The 27,851-nt window shown below is 44.8% G+C and overlaps 1 protein-coding gene across 1 annotated transcript in view; it reads left to right on the top strand.

Annotated features, from left to right (window-relative positions):
- Window positions 1–27,851, top strand: part of LOC143986595 (putative N-acetylated-alpha-linked acidic dipeptidase) — a 113,574-nt gene that overhangs the window by 76,414 nt on the left and 9,309 nt on the right. Inside the window, exons 13-16 of the mRNA XM_077485004.1 lie at window positions 2,169–2,236; window positions 3,215–3,306; window positions 8,710–8,800; window positions 16,002–16,266. Of these exons, the coding sequence (XP_077341130.1) occupies window positions 2,169–2,236; window positions 3,215–3,306; window positions 8,710–8,800; window positions 16,002–16,266 (516 nt within the window). The remainder of the gene's footprint in view (window positions 1–2,168; window positions 2,237–3,214; window positions 3,307–8,709; window positions 8,801–16,001; window positions 16,267–27,851) is intronic.

The following is a 27,851-nucleotide window of genomic DNA, read 5'->3' as shown; positions in this document are numbered from 1 at the left end:
CACTGGTTCTCAAAAATGTGTAAATGTCAATTAGGTCTCAAATCTGTCCGCCGCAATGACGCAGTCCCGCTAAATTTACCATATTTTTGGTTAAAATTGCAATCAGCATATTGGTTTTCGCAAAAGTAATAGCGCCTACAAAATAGGAGAAGATTTGACATTTTTAATATTTATTTTTTACTAGTAATGGCAGCGATCTGCGTTTTTTAGCGGGACTGTGTCATTGCTGCGGACAGATCGGACACTTTTTTGATGCAATTTTTTTGGGACCATTGACATTTATATAGCAATCAGAGCTAAAAATAGCCACTAATTACTGTATAAATGTCATTGCCAGGGAAGGGGTTAACACTAGGGGGCGAACAAGGGGTTAAATGTGTGCCCTAGGGAGGTGTTTCTAACTGTGGGGGGATGGGACTGTCTGGAGGAGGAGACCGATGGTTGTTCCTAATCAGTAGGAACAACAGACCTGTCTCCTGACAGAATGGAAGATCTGTCTGTTTACATTGACCGACCTCCGTTCTGTCTGTCTCAGGAGTGATCAACATGTCCGGTGGGCACGTGCATTAGCTCCTACGTCATGTGGTAGGCGTGCGGGCACGTGTGCCACCTATACCCCTAAAAGCGCCCGTCGTACAGCTAGGGCGATTTCCGCACGGGGGGCCAACCTGCTGCCGCATTATGATGGTGGCTGGTCGGCAAGTAGTTAAAGCGGGAGTTCTGCCATTTTTTTGTTTTTAAAAGTCTGCAGCTACAAATACTGCAGCTGCTGACTTTTAAAATAAGGACACTTACCCACCTAGCGCGCCCGTGATGTCTGCACCCGAAGCCGATCTCTCCATCGGCTCTCGGGTGCTGCCGCCACCATCTTCGGTATGGGAATTAGGAAGTGAAGCCTTGCGGCTTCACTTCCCGGTTCCCTACTGCACATGCGCAAGTCGCGCTGCGCAATAAGGATGGTCCCCGCTGTCTCTGGGATCCGTGTGTTTCCCAGCAGACAGCGGGGGCCCTGCAGGAAGTGGCGTAAATACCCGCAGAATCTGTGGCTATCTATGCCCGGAAGTGGGTACAGATACCTGTATTATACAGGTATCTGCACCCCCCTCCCTCCTGAAAGGTGCCAATTGTGACATCGGAGGGGGGGAGGGTTCCAATGAGCGGAAGTTCCACTTTAGGGTGGAGCTCCGCATTAAGAAGGAACTCTGATGGGGAGATAAGTGTAAGGGGGGGACTCTGATATAAAGCTCCATTTACACTTGTGTAATAATTTAACAATTTAATACCATTCAATTACAATATGCCTTTTGTCACAATTGTATATGCTATATTATTTTTTCATTTTCTGTTTTGTTTCCCCACGAAATTGGAGTTACCCTTTAAGTAAAAACATATGTATTCATGTATATGTAAAGCGCTGCGTAAATTGACAGCGCTATATAAGTACCTTGCATAATAATAATTAAAATATATTATTAAATATATAATTAAATTAATTAAAATATATCATTAAAATATTTAAAATATATGATTTGGTGTGAGACTGAAAAGTTTGGAGCCCCCTGTTATAATTTAAGGATATTTTGATAGATTTTTTTTACCCAAACTCTGTGTGAATTTTTGACCTTCCTCTTTTTTGCATATTGATGCTGTAGAGAGGATATGCAAGTTGTGTCATTTACAGTGACAGTCTGAGCCACTAAATAATTGTATAGATTGTTACATTTAAAGCCAAACTCCAGGCAAATATCTAAAGCCCCCGTTCACACCAGAGCGACTTGTCATGCGATTTGACAGGTAAAAATTGCATGACAAGTTGCACCCTATTGTCGGCAATAGCGCTGTTCAAACCGGTGCGACGTGGACTTTGCTGTACAACATCGAATTGCAAAAGTAGTCCCTGCAGTCCGGCTTCTGTGTTTACAAGTGACAGCTCTGCATTCTGTGTGTAACCCCCCTGAACTCTGCACTCTGTATGTAATGCTGGTATTTAATGCCCCTTTAAGACCCTCTTACTGTTTGTGAAATCTGACCACACCCACTATTTGATGTGATTTAGAGGGTGTTTGTGGTGGGGGGAAGGGTATGGGGGGGGGGGGGGTCGTGGTTGAGTTCCAGCATCTATTGTTTGAGAAAAAAAGCCCTGAATATAACAAATTCTTCCTTTTTAGGTAACTATACCTTGAGGGTGGATTGCACACCTTTACTTTACCAGCTGGTGTATGGACTGACTAAAGAGGTAATTATTATAATCCCGGTTTCTGTTTATGCACTAGTCGGGAATAAGCACGCCAAAATAGGAGTAGGCTCAAAATATTTGAAATTCACTGTGGAGCTGATTATTATGATTTTAAATTTTGACCATGAATTTTATTGATTTACAAGAATCGGAGTGAGGGTAGATGTGACAGTGAATGTAATTTTCCGACTTTAGATAGGGCCTTTTGCACTAGAAAGAGTAAAGGGAGCACCACCCGTGCCACATTCAAATTATGGATGCACACAAAATTTGCAAGAACCAGTCTGGCTGATGGTGGACTTCACTGGCACCCACATGAGACAGAATCCAATTTATAAAAAATATACATGTTTATTGACATCATATTAAAAAAAAGTCAATAATGTCACAGTATGATAAATCGGTCCCTATTGTGAGCACTATACAGACACCTCCCTACTAGTACAATGAGGTACCAAACAACAGAAAATAGAGATGTGTGTATTTCATCCGCTGGTCAGCACGTTTCGCTGTTTGTGTAGCTTCTTCAGGACCAACTTGGAAAATATCATATTCTGCTAAATACAATAAGAATCCACATAGATACATTATACAGTATATACAGAAAGGTTTTTATTCGCATTAGAAAGTTTGGAAGAAAGGACAGGTTCACTTGACTGATGTTAGTCAGCCTATAACGGTGTTAATTTTGTAGATGAAAACATTTTCGGCGACTAAATTAACACTATTTTAGTTTACTAAAATATGACTATGACTAAAACAATTCAGATGACTAAAATACGACTAAAAATAAAAATGTCATTTTAGTCAAAAGACAATGACTACAAGGAAATCTAAATCTGACGTCAAAATTAACACTGGTCTGAAGTAATGATAAAAAATTCTAATAATAATCAAAATATGAAAAACATTCACAGGCCTTCATTTTATGCATGAAATATGTTTGAATAACAAGTCACTTGTATGTTCTATGTTCAGATCTCCAGCCCGGATGAGGGTTTTGAAGGAAAATCACTGTATGAAAGTTGGCATCTCAAAGACAACTGGACAGAGTACAAGGATTCTCCAAGGTAAATCCTAAAGATCTGGCCCTAAAATATATTTGAAGACTTTTTTTAATGTTTTTTATAGATTTGGATTAAGTGGGGCAGGGCTGTCCAACTGGAGAACTTATTTTGCAGCCCACAAGGCCCTAGTTATATTCATAGTTTCCAATAGTCCGGGATCCTGTGGGACAGACCCAGGATTCCAGGCACAAGCTGTCCTGCAGGATCCAGGACACGATGCGGAGCGGTAGTGGGTTGCCAAATGCTGGACCATCCGGTGCATGATCTCCTGCCTGACAGGGGGTAGAATAGTTCTAGCCAGACGTTGTAAGAGAAGGGGAGAGCAGACCAGGAGAGCGTGTTCAGGTAAGTAACCAATGAACAGGAAGGAGGGTTTATTTTTGCTTCTACTGAACACCAGTAAAGGGAGAAGAGTATCGGTGCTGCCACTGTCGCCAATGAAGGAGAGGTGTCATTTTTTTGTTGTTGCTGGCACTGTCACAGACACAAGTGAAGGAAGTGGTTATTATTGCTGCCACTGACGCCAACGAAGAGAGGGGTTCTTGTTTTTGCAACTGACACCAATGAAAGGACAGATTATTAGTGCTGCCACTGCCACCAATGAAGAGAGAGGTTTAGTTCTGCCACTGCCACCAATGAAGGGAGAGGTTTAGTTCTGCCACTGTCACCAATGAAGGCAAAGGTTTAGTGCTGCCACTAATGAAGGGAGAGGTTTAGTTCTGCCACTGTCACCAAAGAAGGGTCAGGTTTAGTGCTGCCACTAATGAAGGGAGAGGTTTAGTGCTGGCACTGTCACCAATGAAGGGAGAGGTTTAGTGCTGCCACTGTCACCAATGATAGGAGAGGTTATTAGTGCTGCCACTGTCACCAATGAAGGGAAAGGTTTAGTGCTGCCACTGTTCCCAATGAAGGGAAAGGTTTAGTGCTGCCGCTGTCACCAATGAAGGGAGAGGTTATTGGTGCTGCCACTGTCATCAATGAAGGTAGAGGTTTAGTTCTGCCACTGTCACCAATGAAGAGAGAGGGTTCTTGTTTTTGCAACTGATACCAATGAAGAGACAGCTTATTAGTGCTGCCACCGACACCAATGAAGGGAGAGGTTTAGTGCTGCCACTGTCACCAATGAATGCAAAGGTTTAGTGCTGCTACTAATGAAGGGAGAGGTTTAGTGCTGGCACCAGTGGCGGCTGGTGAAGTTTTAGGATAGGGGGGGGGCGCCAGACCTCACCCTTGCTTTTTGACCCCTTCCACTTGGTGGAAATGGGCATGGTTTTGGCAAAATAGTGGGCGTGACTCTAAGGTGGTGTGGTTAGCATCTGAGATGAACGAGGGATGGAGGGAGAGGGAGAGAGGGATGGAGGGAGAGGGAGAGAGGGATGGAGGGACAGCAGGCCCAGATCCTACACAACAATGGAAATATTTGTATTCTAGAAAGTTTAACAATCAGCAAATAAAGATACTCCAAACACCTGCTGTTAGCACTTCAATCATCCCGGCACCATGGTTGTTGTGTTGTCAGGATGATTGAAGCACATTATTTCTATTATAACATAATATAAAATGAAATCATTCAACTCACCATAATGCAGAATCAGTGGGAGCCCTGAACGTGCCACTAGCCACGTTGCCTGCCACCAGATACCATCGGGTGTCCCCAGCGGAGTCCCTCCTCAAGTGCAGCCTGTGTCACATCAAATGCAGCCTGTGTCCCACCAAATGCAGCCAGCCTCCTGGTGGTGCCCCCACCAATGAACAGAGGGGAAGGGGGTTTATTAATGCCACCACAGACACCAATAAGGGAAGATGTTATTAGTGCTACCACTGACATTAATGAAGAGAGGGTCCATTGTAACTGCCACAAATAAAAGGGGGATCATTACTGCTGCCACCATCATCGGTGAAGGGGGTTTATCATTGCTACTACCAGTGAATGGGGAGGGCGGAGGGGATGTTAAAGCTGCCACAGACACCAATGAAGGTGTTGGGGTATTATTGCTGCCTCTACTCTGAGCTGTCACTTCTACACAGTGTGGCTACAGAAGTAATATGCATGTGAACAAAGAGACCCCTGAGGAATGGAGTTTCCTGTAAGGGGTGCTATCCCTGTTATCTGCTTTTATCCTGGTTTTATAATTATATTTTCTGACATTTTTGGGATTGAAACGTATCAAAAAATATTAATTTAAATGCAGCCTTCCACTCAATAAGGTACAAAGTTTGCTCTTGGGCCCATTTAAGTTGGACACCAGTGGAGTAGGGAATGGTTAGAAACCGTTTGTTGTCTGTGACCGATGTGACGGATTTTCCATCACTTCCTGTTTTCAGACACAACAGGAAGTGAGGCTAAATCCCTTAAAAGAAAAGAAAATCTGCTCTTAGTTGTCTCCACAACTTCTATTCCTGTTCTTGTAAATGCTTACAATGTTAGTTTATTCTCTCACATTCCTTGTCCCTAGGACAAACGGAGAGGATGAGTCTTCCTAGGTGGGACACAGTCTGCAAAAAAACCTGAGATAGAAATTCCGGAATGGGCCTACCCAGAAATGCAAATAGCAAAAATATAATAGTAAACTATTTAAATGGAAAGCTCTGCTGCCTCTCAAAATAACATTTTAGAAGAAAACTATACTTATGTTGAATTGGCCTGAAATTCAAGCTATGGATGGCCCTGTAAGTTCCAGTTTAGGCTGTTTACATTTACTGAAAGAAAAAACTATGGGGGCCATTGCTCAAAAATTTGCTGTAAGAAAGTCCCAACATTCACACAAATAAACAGGGTGGATTTTATTTAAATCATAATTTTTAACGTCAACTGTCATCTCTGTCTCACAGTCGCTCCTCCTCTGACCTGCTGTTGTCTCAACGACAGTCCCATTCACTTTAATGGGATGGTTGGTGATGCGGCAGTGACACAACAAGGTGAGGGACGTGGCGGCAACAGGTTATTGGATGCCCGCTAACAGGCGCTGCCATGATGGATCTGAAATGACAGGTGCTCTTTAAATATAAGGACTTATTCTTGCTGGTAGTTAGAATCTTTAATATTTACAAACAAAATGAAGGTTTTCTATTTAGAATAACAAGCTGTCAGGTTAGTAAAACAGCATAACAGAACCGATTCAATCATACAGTTTGTAGTGTACATAGATTTGCAAAACAATGGGGTAAAGGAATATACCTGAACTTTGTTTTATCTCATGGTTACTGTGACATTGTGTGAATGCATCAATGTAGGGCATGTTATATCAGCTTGCAGAGCTTGGATTCCTTGAGTGAGTTTACCAAAAATGCAAGTATTGCAGAATATGCACTTAAGGACCGCCTCACGCCGATGTACGTCGGCAGAATGGCACGGCTGGGCACAAGCATGTACCTGTACGTTGCTTTTTAAGTGCCCAGCCGTGGGTCGGGAGCGCGCCCCCGGCAGCGTGCTCCCGACCCGGTCCTGTGCTCCGTGGCCGCGGGAGCAGCGGACCCGATCGCCGCTGGTGTCCCGCGATCGGGTCACAGAGCTGAAGAATGAGGAGAGGTCTGTGTAAACAAACCTCTCCCCGTGCTTCCCTGTGTGGCTGTCACCGATCATCTCTTCCCTTTGATAGGGAAGGACGATCAGTGACGTCACATGCCAGGCTACGCCCCCTACAATAAAAAAAAACACATACCGTCATACATAACACTACACTGCCCCTAGTGGTTAACTTCTTCACTGCCAGTGTTATTTACACAGAAATCAGTGCATTTAAATAGCACTGATTGCTGTATAAATGACAATAGTCCCAAAAATGTGTCAAAAATTGTCCGACGTGTCCGCCATAATGTCGCAGTCACAATAAAAATCGCTGATCGCCGCTATTACTAGTAAAAAAAATATTAATAAAAATGCCATAAAACTATCCCCTATTTTGTAAACACTATAATTTTTGCCCAAAACCAATCAATAATCGCTAATTGCGTTTTTTTTTTTTTTAAACAAAAATATGTAGAAGAATACGTATCGGCCTAAACTGAGAAAAAAAAATGTTTTTTTTAATATATTTTTTGGGGATATTTATTATAGCAAAAATTAAAAAATATTGAATTTTTTTCAAAATTGTCACTCTATTTTTGTTTATAGCGCAAAAAATAAAAACCGCAGAGGTGATCAAATACCACCAAAAGAAAGCTCTATTTCTGGGGAAAAAAGGACGCCAATTTTGTTTAGCAGCCACATCGCATGACCGCGCAATTGTCAGTTAAAGCGACGCAGTGCTGAATCGCAAAAAGGGGCTTGGTCCTTTGGCTGCAAATTGGTCCGGGGCTTAAGTGGATATACAGCCTCATGCTACATAACTAAGCTCCATTTCATGCCGAATAAACTAAATGATTAATATATCTTAAATAGAAATCAATGTTTAGATTTCTTACTCCAAAAGCATTTTATTAAAATAAATTTAATAAAAATCAAAAAATCTATTTAAATAAAAAAAAAATATTTTTTTATTTTTTCTTATTTTTTTTTTAAATCATTGATTTGTATCCACCCTGCAAATAAACCCTGCAATGTGGCTAATACATTTTCATTATTGTCCTGTCCATCTACTGGCCATAATGCTATCATTTTCCTTTAAAGCGGAGTTCCTCCCAAAAATTTTACTTCCGCTTTCTGGATCCCCATGTCTAATGCAGGTAACTTGCTCCCACTTCCGGCATAGATACCCGAGCCACCCGTTGGGTATCTACGCCACTTCCAGTGCCTTCTCCGCCCCCCTCACTGTCTTCTGGGAGACACACAGGTCCCATAAGACAGCAGGGACCAGTGGGAATGCGCAGCGCTTGTTGCACATTCGCAGTAGGGAACCAACAAGTGAAGCCGCAAGGCTGATTCCCTTACTGAAGATGACAGCAGCAGCACCTGAGAGCCGAGGGACAGATCGGCTTCGGGTGCCGACATCGCGGGCGCCCTAGACAGGTAAGTGTCCTTATTTTAAAAGTCAGCAGATGCAGTATTTGTAGGCGGAGCTCCGCTTTAACTACCTCAATTAGGAACATACTGTATTATGCCCACTAGGAAATAAACATATTAGACACATTACAGGGATTATTTGTGACTTTTTTTATTTTAGCATTTTTTTTAAATAAATGGACCCCTATGTGTTTTTTCAATAAACAAACTCAATAAGCCTGTACAGGATTCCTGCACAAATCCTTTAATGACATTTTCCATTACTGGAAGACTGCAATTTAAAGTGAGGAGATCACTGAAAATAAGGGATGTTTTGCTAGAACAAACATAGATTCCAACTGTAACATATATTTATTCCATATAAGCAAGCTTTTGTTTTAGACTTTGCATGTAACGTGTACTGTGTTCCATGTCTCCATTCCTTACATATCATTTTTTTTTTTTTTTTTTTGCTTTCTATAAAGGATAAACAAGTTGGGTTCAGGAAATGATTTTGAAGTATTTTTCCAGCGGCTTGGCATTGCTTCAGGAAGAACTCGGTATACTAAAAATAGGGTTAGTATTTTGTACCCGAGCACCTGGTAAGTAGGCGGGCATGGTTCATATGGCACTGACTCATCCTGCTCTTCCACCGAGTGACAGACTAAATAGCTGTTACCCAATTCCAACGGCATGCTGAAGACTTAAATGCTGTAATTGCATGCAGCTCGACGCTGGCACCACTGACAGCTAAAAAATAAATAAAAATAGAAATCAGTTCCAAGAACAAATAAATAAAAACGTCATGCCTGGTCATCTTGCTTGATCCTGTGTCAAAATAACTGCTAACAAAAGTTACTCATCTGCGAACAAAGAGATATATTGTAATTATGTACATGATTTTTTGCTTAAAGTGGTTGTTAAAGTGGTTGTAAACCCTTACAAACCACTTTGACCTACAGGTAAGCCTAGATTAAGGCTTACCTGTAGGTCCAAGCAATATCTCCTAAACCTATATGGTTTAGGAGATATTTGCCCGAAAACAGGATGCGCCGTAGACAGCGGCGCGCAGGCGCACTGAGCGCAGCATTCTCAGCGACGGAGCTGCCGCGCGTGTCGGCTCCCGTGCGCATGCGCAGGAGTGAAGTCATCGCGGCTTCGCCGAATGACAGCGGCGGAGCTGCGAGACACCACCAAGATGGATGTGGCAGACTACAGGGGACAGCGGCGACTTCGCTGGCTCCTGTGTCAGGTAAGTGACACATAATGGGCTACTATGCGATGCATAGTAGTCCATTATGCTTTGCCTTTGCAGGGAATGAAAGAGGAAGTAAACTCATCAGGGTTTACTTCCTCTTTAAGCCACCTAACCTGTATACACCATCAGCACTGCCTCCTATTGTAGCATCCCCCTCTGTGTGTGATTTATAGAAATAAATGGTGCAAATATCTCCATTTCACTGCCGAGATTGTGATCACATGACTGCCCAGCTTTCTCCTTTCCTCCTCTGAGAGATGCAGTGGGCAGGGCTGAGATTCCTCTGCGGATGTCAGTCTGGAGGGGAGGAGGAGAGAGCTGGCTGGTCATGTGACCGCAATCTCAGCTCTTAAAGTGGAGTTCCACCCAAAAATTGAACTTCCGCTTCCCCCCCGTGTCACATTTGGCACCTTTCAGAGGCAGGGGGGAGCAGATACCTCCACTTCCGGCGATAGGATTGCCGCAGATTCCGCATCAGCACTGCCTCCTATTGTAGTATCTCCCTCTATATGTGATGATTTATAGAAATAAATGCTGTAAATACCTAATTTCACAGCCGAGATTGCAATCACATGACTGGCCAGCTTCCTCCTTTCCTCAGTGAACAGAGCTCTGAGTGCTGATTGGAGGAAAGGGACACTGGGACATTACCCACCCCCCACCCCACCCCCCCCCCATTCATACAGGAGCAGAGCTCCGGCTGTCAATCAGTTGGAGTTCCCACCCCGTCACCATTTTTTTCTTGGTGTCAGGAAAACTTGTCAGCAGTGACTCATGTTGATTGCGGAGGAACGTGGGAGCAGACAGAATTGACACTTAGCCCTCCTTCACACTTGGGTACTTTTCAGGCATTTTAGCGATATATAGTGCCTGAAAAGTGCCTCTCCTGCATCCCCAGCAGGGGTGTAACTATAGGGGGTGCAGCAGTCGCGACCGCAACTGGGCCCTGTGATGCAGGGGGCCCATGCAGCCCCCTCTACATATGGCTGGCAGCAGCATAGGCAGCTAGGGGTACCAGTGCACCATGCACACGGGTGGCTGGAGGTGGAGGGTGACTAGCAGAGCTCCATGCTCGACTATCCCACTGGCTGCTCTTTAGCTGTGCATTCCCCGCATGACCTGTGTCCTCGGCCGTCTCCTCAGAGTACCCCTCTCCTGCTCCGCCCTCCCTGAGTCCAGCCCACACTGCACTGCATACTTCTCCCAGGTAAAAAACTTTAAGCACACAGATGCAGTGCAGCCCTATGAGAGCCGCCCCCCCCCCCCCCCCCGGAAGACATTGCAGGCTTGTCTGCCAGCCCCCCTCCTCCCCCGTCATACACAGATGATGAAAGGTCTTTCTGGGAGATATGCTGATCGCCCGTCCAGCACACTGGATGGAGCCCAGGCCAACATGGATGAGTGAGCGGCCAGCAGCTTGGTCATGGTGAGTGAGAGGACCCCATCCCCCACACACCATTACATACCCCCTTCATCTCCCCCTGGGGACAGGGACCCCTTCTCATCTGGGGGCAGTAACTTCATCTGCCCTGTAGAAAAGAACCTCATCTCTTCTGGGGACGGGGACCCCATCCTGCCTAGGGACAGTCCCCCAATGGGGCACCTAAAAATAAAAAAAATATATAATAAAAAAAAACTACTGATACCAGTGGTGGAACTACAGGGCTCACAAAGGTCACACCTGTGACCATGCCCTGGAGTTCCACCGCCGGACTCGGAGGGAAGGGTCCTGGCTGGAGTTCAGGGGGGCCCTTCATGGTTTCTTGCATCGGGGCCCTGAAAGTTCTAGTTACGCCTCTGCTCCCCAGTGTGAAAGCAGGAGTGCTTTCACACTGGGACGGTGCGCTTGCAGGACTGGAAAAAAAGTCCTGCAAGCAGCATGTTTGGAGTGGCACGGGAGCAGTGTATACACTGCTCCCAAAACGCCCTGCCCATTGAAATGAACAACATGCAAAATGGGCGCTTTAAACCCTTCAGCTGCTAGTGGGGGTTAAATGCATCCCACTAGCGGCCAAAAAGCGCCACTATAACAGCGGTAAAGCGGCGCTTTACTGCTAACGCCGGCAGCCTCCCAGTGTGAAAGTACCCTTAGTGCTCTGGATTGAGTTACACACAGGGGTCTCAAACTGGTGGCTCTCCAACTGTTGCAAAACTACAAGTCCCATGAGGCATTGCAAGGCTGACAGTTGCAAGCATGACTCCTACAGGCAGAGGCATGATGGGACATGTAGTTTCGCAACAGTTGGAGGGCTGCCAGTTTGAGACCCCTGCTAGAGGGATGTGCTTTGTACATATTTTATGTCTGAGGATTACAACCAATTTAACTACTTCATCCTAGGTTTAAACGTGTGTGGGTCAAGAACGCTCGCAAAATCGCGTGCATTCCGAATCTGCAGGCAAAATACCCTGCTCTTTAGCAGACACGTGGGGTGCTTTTAATTCTTAATGCCCCCTCCCCCCCCCCATATATTGGCAAAACGCACCATGCGGTTCTGTGTGGGCGCAATTTAAAAAAAAAAGTCTGACTTTTTTCCCACCCACGTTTCTGCGACTAAGGTAGCCTATTGAAAAGAATGGGTTGCCCTAAATGTAGAATGCAGCCCGCACCGATGTGAACCTAGACTTATGGCTGTGCGTTGTAGATGTGCATTATGATGAAACGCTCTCTCCTCTGATGTGTAGGTACTTAAATAAATGAGTTCTCTTTTAGGCTGGGTTCACATGTTTGCAACTCAGGAAAAATCCCAAACGTTCCCAACCCACAGAGAAATGAGCTGCACTTTAGCATACACACAGAGGTGCCATTAAGAATTAATGGCACCCCCACACATCAGCAGCCACAGTGTCATTGTATGTGCTAAACCGCATGGTGCCGCAGCACTGAGCGATTCAGTACAGTGGGATTTTAAAAAAAAAGGATTGGGCGTCCTATCCCTGCGTTTCTATTGTATAGGGCATTAATTAAAATGAATGGCAGCAATGTAAACGTGTTTGCAAAAGTCTCAACGGTTGCTGGGTCTATGGCCTTAGCCCCCGTTCGCACCAGTGCAATTTGTCATGAGATCTGAGAGTTCCAAATCGCATGACAAGTCGTACGTCATTGTCTGCAATGGAACCTGTTCAAATTGCTACAAATCATGTCGCAGTGACTTTGAAAAAGGTTCCTGCACTACTTTTTGCCAATTTCATTGCGACTTGCATAGACTTCTGTTAAACGAAGTCTGTTCTGCGTTTTTGAAATCCTGCTGAAGTAGCCGCGCCAGTGTCAGTTTCACTACTCTGTTACAGATGCATGGGGCTGCCTTTGACTCTAAATATAAATAGAAGATAAAGAGCAGTGCTAAATGTATAAGCAAATGTCTACACAGTTAAAGTGGCAGTGCAAACTTACAATAAGGCCAATGACCTGCACCTGTGGCATATGTAAATATTTCAAAATATAAACAAAAGTGCGAACAATATAAAGTGACAGTGCAAAAATCTAATCAGGCCAATGACTAGCACCGGCACACTACATACCCCAGATGACGTCTTAGTGGACGAAACACGTCAAGATGTACTGTGCTGGCTCCATAATACTGCGTTTTACTCCGTTCCTGTGATCACTTTTATACAGCGCCTATATTTGTTTACATTGATGTAAGTGCATTACTTTTTGGTAAAGGATTTTATGCTATGTGGCGATTTTTTTTTTTTTCCCCTTCATGACCCTTTTTCTGATGATGGGAGCATAAATCCCCTTGGATGCTGGATTCAAGTGCACTCCTGTATGCTGGTTTTTAGGAAATTCACGTTTCTCCAGTGTTTCTGCCTGTTTTGCCATTGGCAGATGACCCCCAATATCTGGTAAGAGTACCCAATTATCCTCTTTGGTGGTGGCTACACATTGGATGGTGAATCCTCTTCTTGGTGGTTTTCCTTTTCAAGGGGTACTGTGAAACTCTTCCATGGTGGTTTTCCCTTCTAAAGGCTGAACAACTATTTTTCACCGCTTATGAACTTTTCCATACTTTTTTCATACTTGAAGTCACCCTTCCTTTTTGGATAGACTCACTTATGTTTATGAAGCTTTTTAGATTTACATTGTGATTCATTATCGTGTTTTATGTCATTTTATTCATTAGGTACCAGTCATCGGCCTGAATAGATTATTGCACTGTCACTTTATATTGTTAGCACCTTTGTTTATATTTTGCAATATTTACATATGCCACAGGTGCAGGCCATTGACCTTATTGTAGGTTTGCACTGTCACTTTAACTGTGTACACATTTTCTTATATACCATATATACTCGAGTATACGCCGAGGAACCTAATTTTACCACAAAAAACTGGGAACACGTATTTGCTCGAGTATAAGCCTAGGGTGGGAAATGCAGCAGCTACTGGGAAACAATGCCCATCTGCACCCTCACTGTGCCCACCTGTATCATCAGTGCCCATCTGCAGCCTCACTGTGCCCATCTGCAGCCTCACTGTGCCCATCTGCAGCCTCACTGTGCCCATCTGCAGCTTCATTGTGCCCATCTGCAGCCTCACTGTGCCCATCTGCATCCATACCTTTCATAACTAAAACAGCAGGTGTCTCCCGCTGCGTCATACAGTCTGTTCGGCGGCCGTCCATTGCAACAAAGCCCCGCCCCCTCCTTGTCCGTGATAGACAGAACACTGATACAATTTCCCAGCATTGTAGCAGTGTTCCTCTATCACGGACAAGGAGAAGGCGTGGGCTTTGTTACAATGGATGGCTGCACAGATTGCATGACACTGCGGGATACACCCGCTGTTTTAGTTATGAAAGGTACGGATGCAGATGGGTACAATGAGACTGCAGATGATGGGTACCATGAGCCTGCAGATGGGTACAATAAGGCTGCACCCCCACTTGAGACCCTCACTCGAGTATAAGCTGAGGGGGGTTTTTCAGCCTAAAAATTGTGCTGAAAAACTTGGCTTATACTCAAGTATATACAGTAATTAGCGCTGCACTTTATCTTCTATTTACATTGCACAATTTGTCTAATTGTAGTGCTGGCAGCTTGTCATTTTTTGGTAGCGCAGTCCTTTTCCCTATTCACATTGATTGTTAATGACACTCCCACACATCTAAACACATAGTGCTTTCTTGGGTGTTGGAAATCGCATCGTGCAAAAGTGAATTGCGATTTTCCTGCAGTTTTAAAAAGGTGCGCGGTCCTTTTGCCTGTGTTTCCCGCAAGTACGAACCAAGCCTTAATGTATGTGTCGCAGCTGAACAGCATAGTCTTCTTGCCGTTCTAAGTTCCCCTGGCAGCAAACATGCGCACACCTGCTGCTGCCCAAATTGGTAACAGCAATGACAAATACTAGGATGGGCCTGTTTTGGGTTTTATTTATTTATTGCAGGTACTTGTATAGCGAATTTGAAAACTCATAAATTCAGAAATTCTAAATTAGTAAATTAAAAAATCTGAGAATTCTGAAATTCGAAATTTGGAGAATGGAGATTACAAAAATAAGAATGAAAAGCCAAAAATTCAAAAGGACAAAAAAAGAGCAATAATCTAAAAATGTGAAAATCTGAAATAATTTGGCTGTTAGTGAACGGAACAAATACAGATTTATCTGGTTACGAATTATCCGAAATAACGAATGCCGTATCTAAACAAATGTAACGTAACAAATTAATAATAATAAAAAAAATGTATGACCTACACTGACCCACCTGACACACACTAACCTACCTGACCAGACTTCAGGTGACTTGACCTCTTCCTGAAGCTCAGCCGTAGTGTGCGGCTGCGCGCCCATCACAGTAGAGTAGACAGCAGGGCCTGCTAAGCAGGCAGCCGCAGCCAAAGCCATGCCATGACAGGACAGGAGGGCAGGAGAGGAGGAGAAGAAGACAGAACAGGAGGGCAGGAGAGGACAGGGCAGGGCAGGAGAGCCGTGCTGCCCGCCCGAGCGGGATCTTCTCACAGTGGTGCAGCGAGCTCATTTTAATTCCCGCCTTCTGAAGCCTGCAGTACTTATGATGGACATCACACGTCCCGTGGTCCCAGCATTCATTGGACATGGCAGTGCCTATGATGTACATCTCACTGGTCCAATGCCGGGATCGCGGGTGGGACCGTGTGACGTCCAATAGACGTTGGAGTTAGGCGCCACCGCCCACGTGACTGGACTTTGTGCTCGCTGCTCGGATCGATCCCCGCTCATGCACAGTGAGGCGCCGCACACTCACGGGTGACTCAGGGCTAATTGTTTAATAAATGGCGGAGACTCTCTGCTTTTCAGGGACCCATTTGGGGTTCCAGCCCCCCCTGACGCCACCGATACTAGTGCATTATGCCTTAGAGCTATGGGGAGGGAAAAAGCTGAGTTCTCAGCTATAGGAGAAGATCTATGTCTGATCGTCTATAATGACTAGCAAACTCTGGAAAAGTGTGCGGTCCCAACACGCACAGCAAATTGAGTAAAGGGGACATGAATTCAATGTAGCTGAACATATTACATTTGTTTCCTATTTATTTTTACAGAAAGAGGGAAGGTACAGCGGTTATCCAGTGTATCACAGTGTGTATGAGACGGCTGAGATCGTTGACACATTTTATGACCCATTCTATAAGAACCATCTGGCAGTGGCTAAAGTACGAGGAGGACTTGTGTATGAGCTGGCTGACTCTGTCGTTCTACCATTTGATGTTCGAGACTATGCCGATGCTATAAAGAGCTACACTGACATTATAGTTAACATAACAAAGAAAACCCCATTACAAATGGAAGCTTATAACGTGTCGTTTGGTAAGTTCTGAAGATTGATTAAGCTGATTGATCATTTTTATTTATCTATTTATTTTTATCAGCAACTCCACAGTAACATAGTCTGCAGAGGTCACTTGTACTATCTGCCCCCCTCAATATATCCAAAAACCCTCCTGAATTCCCTAATGCCCCTGGGGATATCTAGTTGGGGAATACGTTTACAGGCTCAGCCTATGTAAGCATGCACGTTTTTGGAGGAACCTGTTCTGTACATCCATTCACATGTCCAACCCCCAATCTGGAAGACCAGGACCTTGTGGTTACCACCACTATACTATCTGTCCAGTTTTGCCCTCACATAAACATAAGGCTCTGTTTGGCAGAGCTCCAAGGTTCATCAGGCATACAAGCCATGGGGAAATAATAGCCTTTGTTTTGGAGATTTGTGCGCACAGGGCTCAGGGCCAGGGGAAGGGGCAGGAGGGGCAACTGCTCCAATGCAGCAGTTTGTGGGTGTGGAGGAAGGAGGTCACTTGCATTCCTTATACTATAGGCTGACATGAGTAGTGACAGCAGCACCACTACTAATTTCAGCCACGTCTCCAAATGGCAGGAGAAGAGAATAGAGAGAAGGTGCAGGCTGTGTTCTCTCTCTCCCTCCAGCTCCTCTCTCCTACCAGTGTAGCTCTCCTGTATTCCTGTAAACATAGCTACCGGTGTTCTATCGAATTGTGCCCTCCATTGAAAAGTGCCCACGCATGCGCAGAACGGAAAGCCACTCCAGCTGATTTGCCAAATGGCTGCAGTGACGTCACCATAGCGCATGCGCATATCGTAGGAGGTTTTTTCAACTGGAGATACCATTTCACGGGCACAATTTTAAAGCTGTGCAAAGAGCAGAGGGACATCGTAGATGTTAGATTGCGCCTCGCTGCTAAACCCGCGGCGCAACAAGGCACAATATGACAAATACGGTGTATTTCCGCTGTTTGCATAGCATTAAATTGTTAGAGAAATGGTATCTCCCATCAAAATAAAGCTCCTACGATGGGCACATATTGACAGAACACCGGCTTGTTGATACAGATGCACTCTCAAATCAGGACTGCGTGGGGTTTGTTTAAAGGAGAAGTACAGTGCCTTGCGAAAGTATTCGGCCCCCTTGAACTTTTCAACCTTTTGCCACATTTCAGGCTTCTAACATAAAGATATAAAATTTAAATTTTTTGTGAAGAATCACCAAGTGGGACACAATTGTGAAGTGGAACGAAATCTATTGGATAATTTAAACTTTTTTAGCAAATAAAAAACGGAAAAGTGGTGCGTGCAAAATTATCCGGCCCCTTTACTTTCAGTGCAGCAAACTCACTCCAGAAGTTCAGCGAGGATCTCTGAATGATCCAATGTTGTCCTAAATGACTGATGGTGATAAATAGAATCCACCTGTGTGTAATCAAGTCTCTGTATAAATGCAGCTGCTCTGTGATAGTCTCAGGGTTCTGTTGAAAGCGCAGAGAGCATCATGAAGACCAAGGAACACACCAGGCAGGTCCGTAATACTGTTGTGGAGAAGTTTAAAGCCGGATTTGGATACAAAAAGATTTCCCAAGCTTTAAACATCCCAAGGAGCACTGTGCAAGCGATCATTTTGAAATGTAAGGAGTATCAGACCACTGCAAATCTACCAAGACCTGGCCGTCCCTCTAAACTTTCAGCTCAGACAAGGAGAAGAGATGCAGCCAAGAGGCCCATGATCACTCTGGATGAACTGCAGAGAACTACAGCTGAGGTGGGAGATTCTGTCCATAGGACAACAATCAGTCGTACACTGCACAAATCTGCCCTTTATGGAAGAGTGGCAAAAAGAAAGCCATTTCTCAAAGATATCCATAAAAAGTCTCGTCTAAAGTTTGCCACAAGCCACCTGGGAGACACACCAAACATGTGGAAGAAGGTGCTCTGGTCAGATGAAACCAAAATCCAACTTTTTGCCCACAATGCAAAACGATATGTTTGGCGTAAAAGCAACACAGCTCATCACCCTCAACACACCATCCCCACTGTCAAACATGGGGGTGGCAGCATCATGGTTTGGGCCTGCTTTTCTTCAGCAGGGACAGGGAAGATGGTTAAAATCGAGGGGAAGATGGATGCAGCCAAATACAGGACCATTCTGGATGAAAACCTGTTGGAGTCTGCAAAAGACCTGAAACTGGGACGGAGATTTATCTTCCAACAAGACAATGATCCCAAACATACAGCAAAATCTACAAAGGAATGGTTCACAAATAAACGTATCCAGGTGTTAGAATGACCAAGTCAAAGTCCAGACCTGAATCCAATCGAGAATCTGTGGAAAGAGCTGAAAACTGCTGTTCACAAACGCTCTCCATCCAACCTCGCTGAGCTCGAGCTGTTTTGCAAGGAAGAATGGGCAAGAATTTCAGTCTCTCGATGTGCAAAACTGATAGAGACATACCCCAAGCGACTTGCAGCTGTAATCGCAGCAAAAGGTGGTTCTACAAAGTATTAATGCAAGGGGGCCGAATAATTTTGCACGCCCCACTTTTCATTTTTTTATTAGTTAAAAAAGTTTCAAAAATCCAATAGATTTCGTTCCACTTCACAATTGTGTCCCACTTGTTGGTGATTCTTCACAAAAAATAAAAATGTTATATCTTTATGTTTGAAGCCTGAAATGTGGCAAAAGGTCGAAAAGTTCAAGGGGGCCGAATACTTTCGCAAGGCACTGTATATCCAAAGCTTGTGTGGCTGTACTTATCCTGTAGATCACAGGAGTGCAGTTCATTTTGCACTTCTGTGACCAGTTTTCAGCTGATGTCAGCTGATGTCACAGAGCCGGTCCAGGCTCGGGAAAGATCAGGACCATATGGTCGGGATCTCTCTCGCATACCTGGACCGACATCTGGCTCAGCCTCTCAGTGAGCCGCTGGGAGCCTGAGCTGGCCGCTCCCGCCCCTCCACAGCCCAGTACTCCAGTGAGCGTGGGGGGGGGGGGGCAGAGCAGAGAGGCGTGACTGACAATCACCAGCTCTCTGCTCAAGGAGCTGTAAGAACCGAGCGATTGGCGGAGTTTGATCGTTTGGTTCTCAGTGTTAGAGCCGACAGGAGACAGATGCAACATTTGACCGATGCTGCATACACCTAGGTGTGTATGATTAGAAAAAAAAAAAAACATTCCCATACTTCTCTTTTAACCACCTTCTACCTGCTGCTGTCAGAATACACTGATCACTGGTCACTGATTAAGGAAAATTTTCAGATATTTCTCTTTGATAAAAGTCTATCAAATGATTGACTTCTGTTGAGCAGGAATGGCCACACACACACACTGACCAAAAATCTAATCCATGCTTAAATTGGTCAAATTTGAAACAGTGTATGGCTTCTATGGATTATAACATTTCCTGTCTTAGGGCGACAACGTACACCTAATCAGCCACTGGAATTGACAATGAATTGTTCTGGGCATCTTGTTTAGTTTATTTGCATATTAGAAGCCTTCTCATCCACGACAGAACATCATTTTGTCTCCCACTGTCTGCACCCGAAACTCTGTTCAGTGGTTCCCCCCTGGCCTCTACCTCACCTCTGTACCCTGTTTGTCGGCAGACTTCAATGGAAGATTTCTCTTGAACAGAACAGCACATAGCCTTTGTACACACGATTGGAGATCCCGACGGAATGTGTCCGATCGGAACGTTTTGTCGGATATTCCGACTGTGTGTGGTCTGCATCGGACTGTTTCCGTCGGAATATCCGTCGGACCAACTTTTCCAACTTGCCGGAAATATTTTCCGACAAAATACTCCGATCGGACATACTCCGATCATGTGTAGAGAATTCCGATCGGACAAAGTGCCACGCATGCTCAGATCAAATTCCTACATCAAAGCTATTGGCTACTAGCCTAAACATAGTCCCATCGTTATCGTTCTGAAAGATCAGATTTTCCGACAACTTTGTCCAACCGTGTGTATGCAACAGTTTCGGACAAGATCCGTCTGACAAAATCCGGACAAAATCCAACGGATTTGGTTGTCGGAATCTCCGACCGTGTGTACAAGGGCTTAGATGTATCTGAAACCATTCACAGTTTACAAGTGTTTTGACCCACATGTGTACTCGTCCTATGACCTACGTTGTATCAACCTGCTTCAAGCAGCTTTTACATTCCCAATGACTTGTATGGAAGTTCTGATGCAAACAAACACTTATCAATACAGGCCCATAAGTGTGATCCAAAACAAGCTACCCTTCTGTATTCTGCATGGGCTATCAAAAAGGAAAACTGCAAGTGGTGGTGGTGCATGAGGGTGCTTTAGACACTCCTTTCGCAAGTTTGGGGTGAAACATGGACAACGTCATAGTCTAAAGCCATGTGAGGTCAAAGGAGGAGAAAGTCACTCATGACTAGAGGGAAAAACTGTGTGCACGGTCTGAGATATGACAACTACAATGTACAACTAACATTTGTCACCATTGTAGGGCAATGGCTCACTGTGATGAGCAGGATCTGAGAGTGGCTGGTCTGCTCCGGAAGAGTTGGAGTTGCACAGCAAACACTCCAAGGCTCTGATTCTTACTTGTGTAGCACCTTCCCCACATTTCCAGGGGCTTGATGGTCACCCCCAGAGGCAGGGGCCAACATAACTCCTCGGGGTGCAGGTTACTAGGCATGATGGGTGATGAACAAGATGGAAAAATGGGCGTCAGTCACTTAAACAAAGAGAAGTTTATTTCTTACAACAGGAAAAATGGGGGAGAGAGGGGATAGAGTACAGGACACCCTTAGTCAAAAATAGTAACGATCAGCAGACAGGCAGACTCCTTTCGACAAAAAGGTGAGAAAAGGCAGACAGCAGTACACGAAAAGAGCCTTTAAGCTGAACCAGCACATCTGTACTTTGTAGAATAGGCTGTCTCCTATAGTAACTGAACTTTACTCACTGCATCATACCAAATTATTTTGGATCAGTTCTCTTGAAGCTCTCCCAGCCACCTCATGGATCCCCGGTCCGTGAAGAGTCACCTCTGGTACTCCATCTAGAGCTCCATCCCTCTCAGAATTTCTCAGAGGCTTTTCTCAGCAGAATCGTGAACAACCGGATAGGCCTAGCAGCCAGGAAAGCACTTGGATAGGCCTCAGGCTTCAGGCCTAGCAGCCAGGAGCGGTTTCACACAAATCCCACCAGACCGCAGTCTGGGCGGGGAAGACCTAGCTCGCCTGACTCCAGGGCTCAAAATTTCAAGTCCTGAGCTACTAGCCAGGCCTTAAGGGTTACTTTCCACCAGTTGCCCCACCCAACCCTTACCATGCCTTGCCCCCTAATCCCGGCCCTAAACAGGCCCTCATAAATGATCTTGTGAAATAACACTTAAATGTTTTATGCAGAATTAGGTTACAAAAATAAATATTAACAACTTTATCAGTGCAGCGTGACCTGTGCCCAATACAGCGTGACCTGTGCCCAATACAGCGTGACCTGTGCCCAATGCAGCGTGACTTGTGTCCAATACAGCCTGGCCTGCCTGTGCCCAATGCAGCCTCACCTGTGCCCAATACAGCCTCAGCAGTGTCCAATGCAGCCTGGCCCGCCTGCGCCAAATGCAGCCTCACCTGTGCCCAATGCAGCCTCGCCTGTGTCCAATACAGCCTGGTCTGCCTGTACCCAATGCAGCGTGATATGTGCCCAATGCAGCGTGGCCTGCCTGTGCCCATTGCTACCTCAACTGTGCAGAGGAAGAGGCAAGCAGTCCAGATCAGCAGAGAGCGAGATTGCCCGCTGTAATAACTTTCATTTGAATTTCCCATCTTCCCAGGGCTCATCATCACATAGCCCCACCTCTTGGTGATGTCACACGTCCCGCATTGGACTGGCATTCTGTCTATCAAATGCGCCGGGCCAAGAGGAGGAGCTATGTGACGATGAGCCCCAGGAACACGGGAAGTTCTAATGACAGCTATTACTGAGGGTAATCACAGACTCTGTTGATCCGGACAGCTCGCCTCTTCCTCTGGATGGGAGGCCGTGCCGGCGGTGCTTGTCCCCCCCCCACTCTGAGGCAGCCCCACGCTCGCCAACAGCCATTTTCCACTCACAAAATGCGATTGAAAAAAGACAAAATCAATCAAGTCCAACCTATGTGTGTTTTATATGTCAGTATTGCATTGTATATCCCTGTATGTTGCAGTTGTTCAGGTGCTTATCTAATAGTTTTTTTTTTTAAACTATCAATGCCCCCCGCTGAAACCACCGTCCGTGGAAGGGAATTGCACATCCTTGCTGCTCTTACAGTAAAGAACCCTCTACGTAGTTTAAGGTTAAACCTCTTTTCTTCTAATTTTAGTGAGTGACCACGTGTCTTATTAAACTCCCTTCCACAAAAAAGTTTTATCCCTATTGTGGGGTCACCAGTACGGTATTTTTTATTTTTACATTTTAATCATATCCCCTCTCAAGCGTTTCTTCTCCAGAGAGAATAAGTTCAGTTCTTGCAACTTTTCTTCATAACTAATATGCTCCAGACCCTTTATTAGCTTTGTTGCCCTTCTTTGTACTCGCTCCATTTCCAGTACATCCTTCCTGAAGACTGGTGCCCAGAACTGGACAGCATACTCCAGATGCGGCCGGACCAGAGTCTTGTAGAGTGGGAGATTTATTGCTTTATCCCTGGAGTTAAAGGGGTTGTAAAGGTTCATTTTTTTATTTTCTAATTAGGATCCTTTAAGCTAGTGCATTGTTGGTTCACTTACCTTTTCCTTCGATTTCCCTTCTAAATGTATTTTTTCTTTGTCTGAATTTCTCACTTCCTGTTCTTTCTGTGTCAGCTTGCCCTTATCATCAGAGCCGTTCTGGCTGGGCGTTAGTTAACATGCTCGCCCCCTCCCTTGGGACTAAATCCCTGCGGGGAGGCGATGTGTATGTTCACAGGCACGAGAGGCAGGGGAGCCGCGGGCGTGTCTAAGACGCTTTAGCTCCACCTCCCATGCCATGTTATTGCAGTCAGAATGACGATCTCAGCAGCACAGCCTTTACTCCGCCCCCTTTATGTTTTTTCAATGTATGGGCGTGCTGGGGAGGCGGGGATGGGCGTGGCTTCTGGGTGGAGAGAAATGAGAACATTTCTCTATGACGCAGCGAAAAATCGGCTCTGCGAATGCACGATACCGCTAAGCATCAAGGGAACTGTAGTTCATTTGAAGACTCGACGTTGCTGCACAGAGCGCGCTCTAAAAAAACGGAAAGCTGAGGAGATCATAGATACACTAAAGGAGGAAGTTCAGAAAAAGCATATGCATATAACAGGTAAATTAAAAATTTCTGCAGAAATAACAGCTATATTCCTGAACTATGCTGCATATAGATCAGATATTGTTAAAAAATTTTGCTTTACAACCCCTTTAACCAGTTCCCGACCAGCGCATGCCGATGTACGTCGGCAGAATGTCACGGGCAGGCATATTGGCCTACAGGTAAGTCCAATCTTTAATGCCGCCCTGCTCGCGTGCTAGTCGGAACCCCGTGAGTCCGGTCGCGGGTCCCGCGGACTCGATCGCCGTGGGCATACGTCTCACAGGGCAGCTGAACGGAGAGATGCCATTGGAAACAGCATCTCCCCGTTCTGCCTAGCAACTAGTGACGCTGATCTCTGCTCTGTGTGATTGGAGCAGAGATCAGTGCTCACTAAATGAAAGCCCAGCCCCCAACAGTTAGTAACACACCCCTAGGAACACTTAACCCCTACACTGCCACCCACTGGTTAACCCCTTCACTGCCAGTGTCATTTACACAGGAATCACTGCATTTATATAGCAGTGATTGCTGTATGAATGACAATGATCCCAAAAATGGGTCAAAAATGTCCGATGTGTCCGCCATAATGTCGCAGTCACAATAAAAATCGCTGATCGCCACCATTACTAGTAAAAAAAAATTATTAATAAAAATGCCATAAAACTATCCCCTATTTTGTAAACGCTCTAACTTTTGCGCAAACCAATCAATAATCACGATTTTCTTTTTTTTTTTACCAAAAATATGTAGAAAAATACGTATCGGCCTAAACTGAGGCAAATTTTTTTTTAATGTATTTTTGGGGGATATTTATTATAACAAAAAGTAAAAAATAATGAATTTTTTTCAAAATTGTCGCTCTATTTTTGTTCATAGCGCAAAAAATAAAAACCGCGGGGGTGATCAAATACCACCAAAAGAAAGCTCTATTTGTGGGAAAAAAAGGACGTAAATTTTGTTTGGGAGCCATGTCGCATGACCGCGCAATTTTCAGTTAAATCGACGCAGTGCCGAATCGCAAAAAGTGGTCTGGTCTTTGGCCAGCAAAATGGTCCGGGGCTGAAGTGGTTAATCCCCTTTTTAATGCAGGCCAATATTCTGTTTGCTTTGTTAGCAGCAGCTTGGCATTGCATGTCATTGCTGAGCCTATCATCTACTAGGACCTTCAGGTCCTTTTCCATTCTAGATTCCCCCAGAGGTTCACCCCCTAGTAAGTAGATTGTATTCATATTTTTACCACCCAAATGCATTATTTAACATTTTTCTACATTAAACCTCATTTGCCATGTAGTCGCCCACCCCATTCATTTGTTCAGATCTTCTTTCAAGGTTTCTGCATCCTGCAGAGAAGTTTATTGCCCTGTTTAGCTTTATACCGTCTGCAAATACAGAGATTGAACTGTTAACCCCATCCTCCAGGTCATTTATGAACAAATTAAACAGGATTGGTCCCAGCACAGAACCGTGGGGGACCCCACTACCCACCCCTGACCATTTTGAGTACTCCCCATTTATCACCCCACTCTGAACTTACTCTAGTAGCCAGTTTTCAATTCATGTCTGACGCTATGGTCTATGCCAAATGACCTTAATTTGTACAGTAAACATTTATGGGGAACTGTGTCAAATGCTTTTTCAAAGTCCAATTACACCACTTCTATGGGCCTTCCTTTATCTAGATGGCAGCTCACCTCCTCATAGCAGGTTAATAGATTGGTTTGGCAAGAACGATTCTTCATGAATCCATGCTGATTACTGCTAATGATACAGTTTTCATACCTAAAATCTTGTATATACTATTGATGTTAGACTAATAGGTCTGTAATTACCATATTTTTTAAATATTGGTGCTACATTGGATTTTCTTCAATCAGCTGGTACCATTCCAGTCAGTAGACTGTCAGTAAAAATTAGGAACAATGGTCTGGCAATTGTTTGACTGAGTTCCCCAAGTGCCCTTGGGTGCAAGCCATCTGGTCCCGGTTATTTATTAATGTTACGTTTGCCAAATCTATTACTAATTCTGTCCTCTGTTAGTCATGAGGGTACTTCCTGTGATGTGTCCGGAGGATAAACACTGCAGTTTTGGTTACTGAAGCCCCTCCGATTCCCTCGTGAAGACTGAGGAGAAGAATAAATTCAATGCCTTCGCCATCTCCCCATCCTTTGTAACCAGATGTCCTTCCTCGTTCTGTATGGGGCCAATATGATCTGTCCTCCCTTTTTTACTGTTTATATAGTTAAAGAATTAAGTAACTTCTCCCAGCATTCATAGCAGCAAATCTGATTGGCTGAGAAAGGTATGTTTATTCATAACCTGAATTCACTGTAGCTCATCATATAAATGTCAAAGGCAACAGCGCCACCTACTGACAAAAAAGGAGAAGATACAGCTAAACAGGATTATGAGAAAAGCCATTTGACCTCTAAACACTACAAATTAGCCAGGTTGGCTACCACCCAGCATAACTAAATTTACCTGTAACCCTATTTTAGGATGAGGGTGCTACACTTGTGTCACAACAGAAACAAACAGACTTAACAACAAAAGCAAATGCACGCAGGAACTTTATTAGCAGCTTGTCATGGTTATGCAGTGATCTTCCTGTGTTTGCTTACCTCCCCTCATGTCTTCAGACTAAGAGGCCAGCCACTTCCACCTGGTGGTTTTTATAACCTCTCCTCTAAGCATGGCTCCACCCCAGGCCCTATCAGGGAGCCCTATATTAACCTGTGCACTGCAGGCCATCAGTGCTGATCAACCATTGTGTATTCCTTTGTGTGTTAGTTTCCTGTTTCCTGCCGTGTGCTCTTCTACTGTTTTCTGTTACCGACTTTGGCGTGTTTTGACTATCCCTGTTTGCCTGTGATCCTGACCTTTTGGCGTGTTCCCGACTATTCCTGTCTGCCCTTGGCCCCGACCTTGACTTTATCCCTCACCATCCCTATCCTCCTGTTGCCTACTGTGGGTGTGAGCTGGGGGACCCTGGGGGTCGCGACCTGGAGCCAGTTGCAGCCAAGTCCATCCTCACCACCAGAGGCTCTGGTGAACACCTGCTGGCTCTTGACTCCACGCCCCAGGGAATCTTACGCTCTAACCCCAGTGGGATCTGTCCCCCGTCTGCAGCAGTCAGCCGTAGGGTCCACAACCTTGCGGTGCACTCCTGATCTTACGTGTGCACTTGTGACCTCGCCTCAAGGTGACCTGACACAGCTTACCACAAGAGAAAACAGACTAGACAAGAGCAGGGCTAGGAAAGCAAATAGACAAGACAAAGATGGGGATAGAGTAAAAGAGCAAATAGACTAGCTAAAAGCGGGGCTAGAGGAGAAAACAGAATAGACATGAGCTGGGCTAGGAGAGAACAAAGAATAGATAAAATAGGGATAGGAGAGCAAACAAGGCTAGGAGGGTAAACAGACTGGACAAGAGAAGGACTAGAAGGGATAACAGACTAGATACAAATAAGCCTGGAAGAGGAAGCAGACTATACAAGAACCATTCTAGGAGAGCAAGCTGACTGGAGCTCGGCTAAGAGAGCAAAGAGACCAGACAAGAACAGAACTCAGAGAAAACAGAATGTACAAGAATAGTGCTATGGGAGGAAACAGGCTAGACAAGAATATGGATAGCCGAGCAAACCAATAAGACAAAAACAGTGCTAGGAGAATAAACTGACCAGAGTAAAACTGTACTTGGAGAGAAAACAAACGAGACAAGAACAGTGCTAGACAGGGAAACAGGCAAGCCAAGAATAGTCCTATTAGTGCAAACACAAGAACTGGAGTAGGAAGGCAAACAAGAGCAGGGCTAGGAGTAGAAGAGGAATAGACAAGAGCAGGACTAGGAGGACAGACTAGACAAGAGCAGGATTAGGAGGCTAAACAGACCAGACAAGAACTAGGTGAGCAAGCCAACTAGAAAAGATCTGGGCTATGAGAGCAAACAGACCAGACAAGAACAGTATTCAGAGAGGAAACACACTGTACAAGAAGAGTGCTATAATAGGAAACCAGCTGGACAAGAGCAAGTATAGGAGAGCAAATCAATTGTACAAGAGCTGTGCTAGGAGAGAAAATTGGCCAGAGTAAAACCGTACTTGGAAAGGAAACAAACTAAGCAAGAACAGTGCTTTGAGAGGAAACAGACCAGACAAGAATAGACCTAGGAGTGCAAAAAGAATAGGCGAGGCTTGGAGAACCTGGGGTATGTTCCTGACACTTGTTAGACCTGAAGGATTGGCTTGGAAAAGCTATAAAAAGTCTTCAACATTACAGAACAAGTTCAGCTGTATGTGACCAAGT

This window comes from Lithobates pipiens, unplaced genomic scaffold (assembly GCF_037356315.1).
Source record: "Lithobates pipiens isolate NorthernLeopardFrog02 unplaced genomic scaffold, aLitPip1_a1.2 Scaffold_17, whole genome shotgun sequence".
NCBI classification, from domain to species: domain Eukaryota; kingdom Metazoa; phylum Chordata; class Amphibia; order Anura; family Ranidae; genus Lithobates; species Lithobates pipiens.
This window is presented reverse-complemented; position numbering and strand designations above follow the sequence as displayed.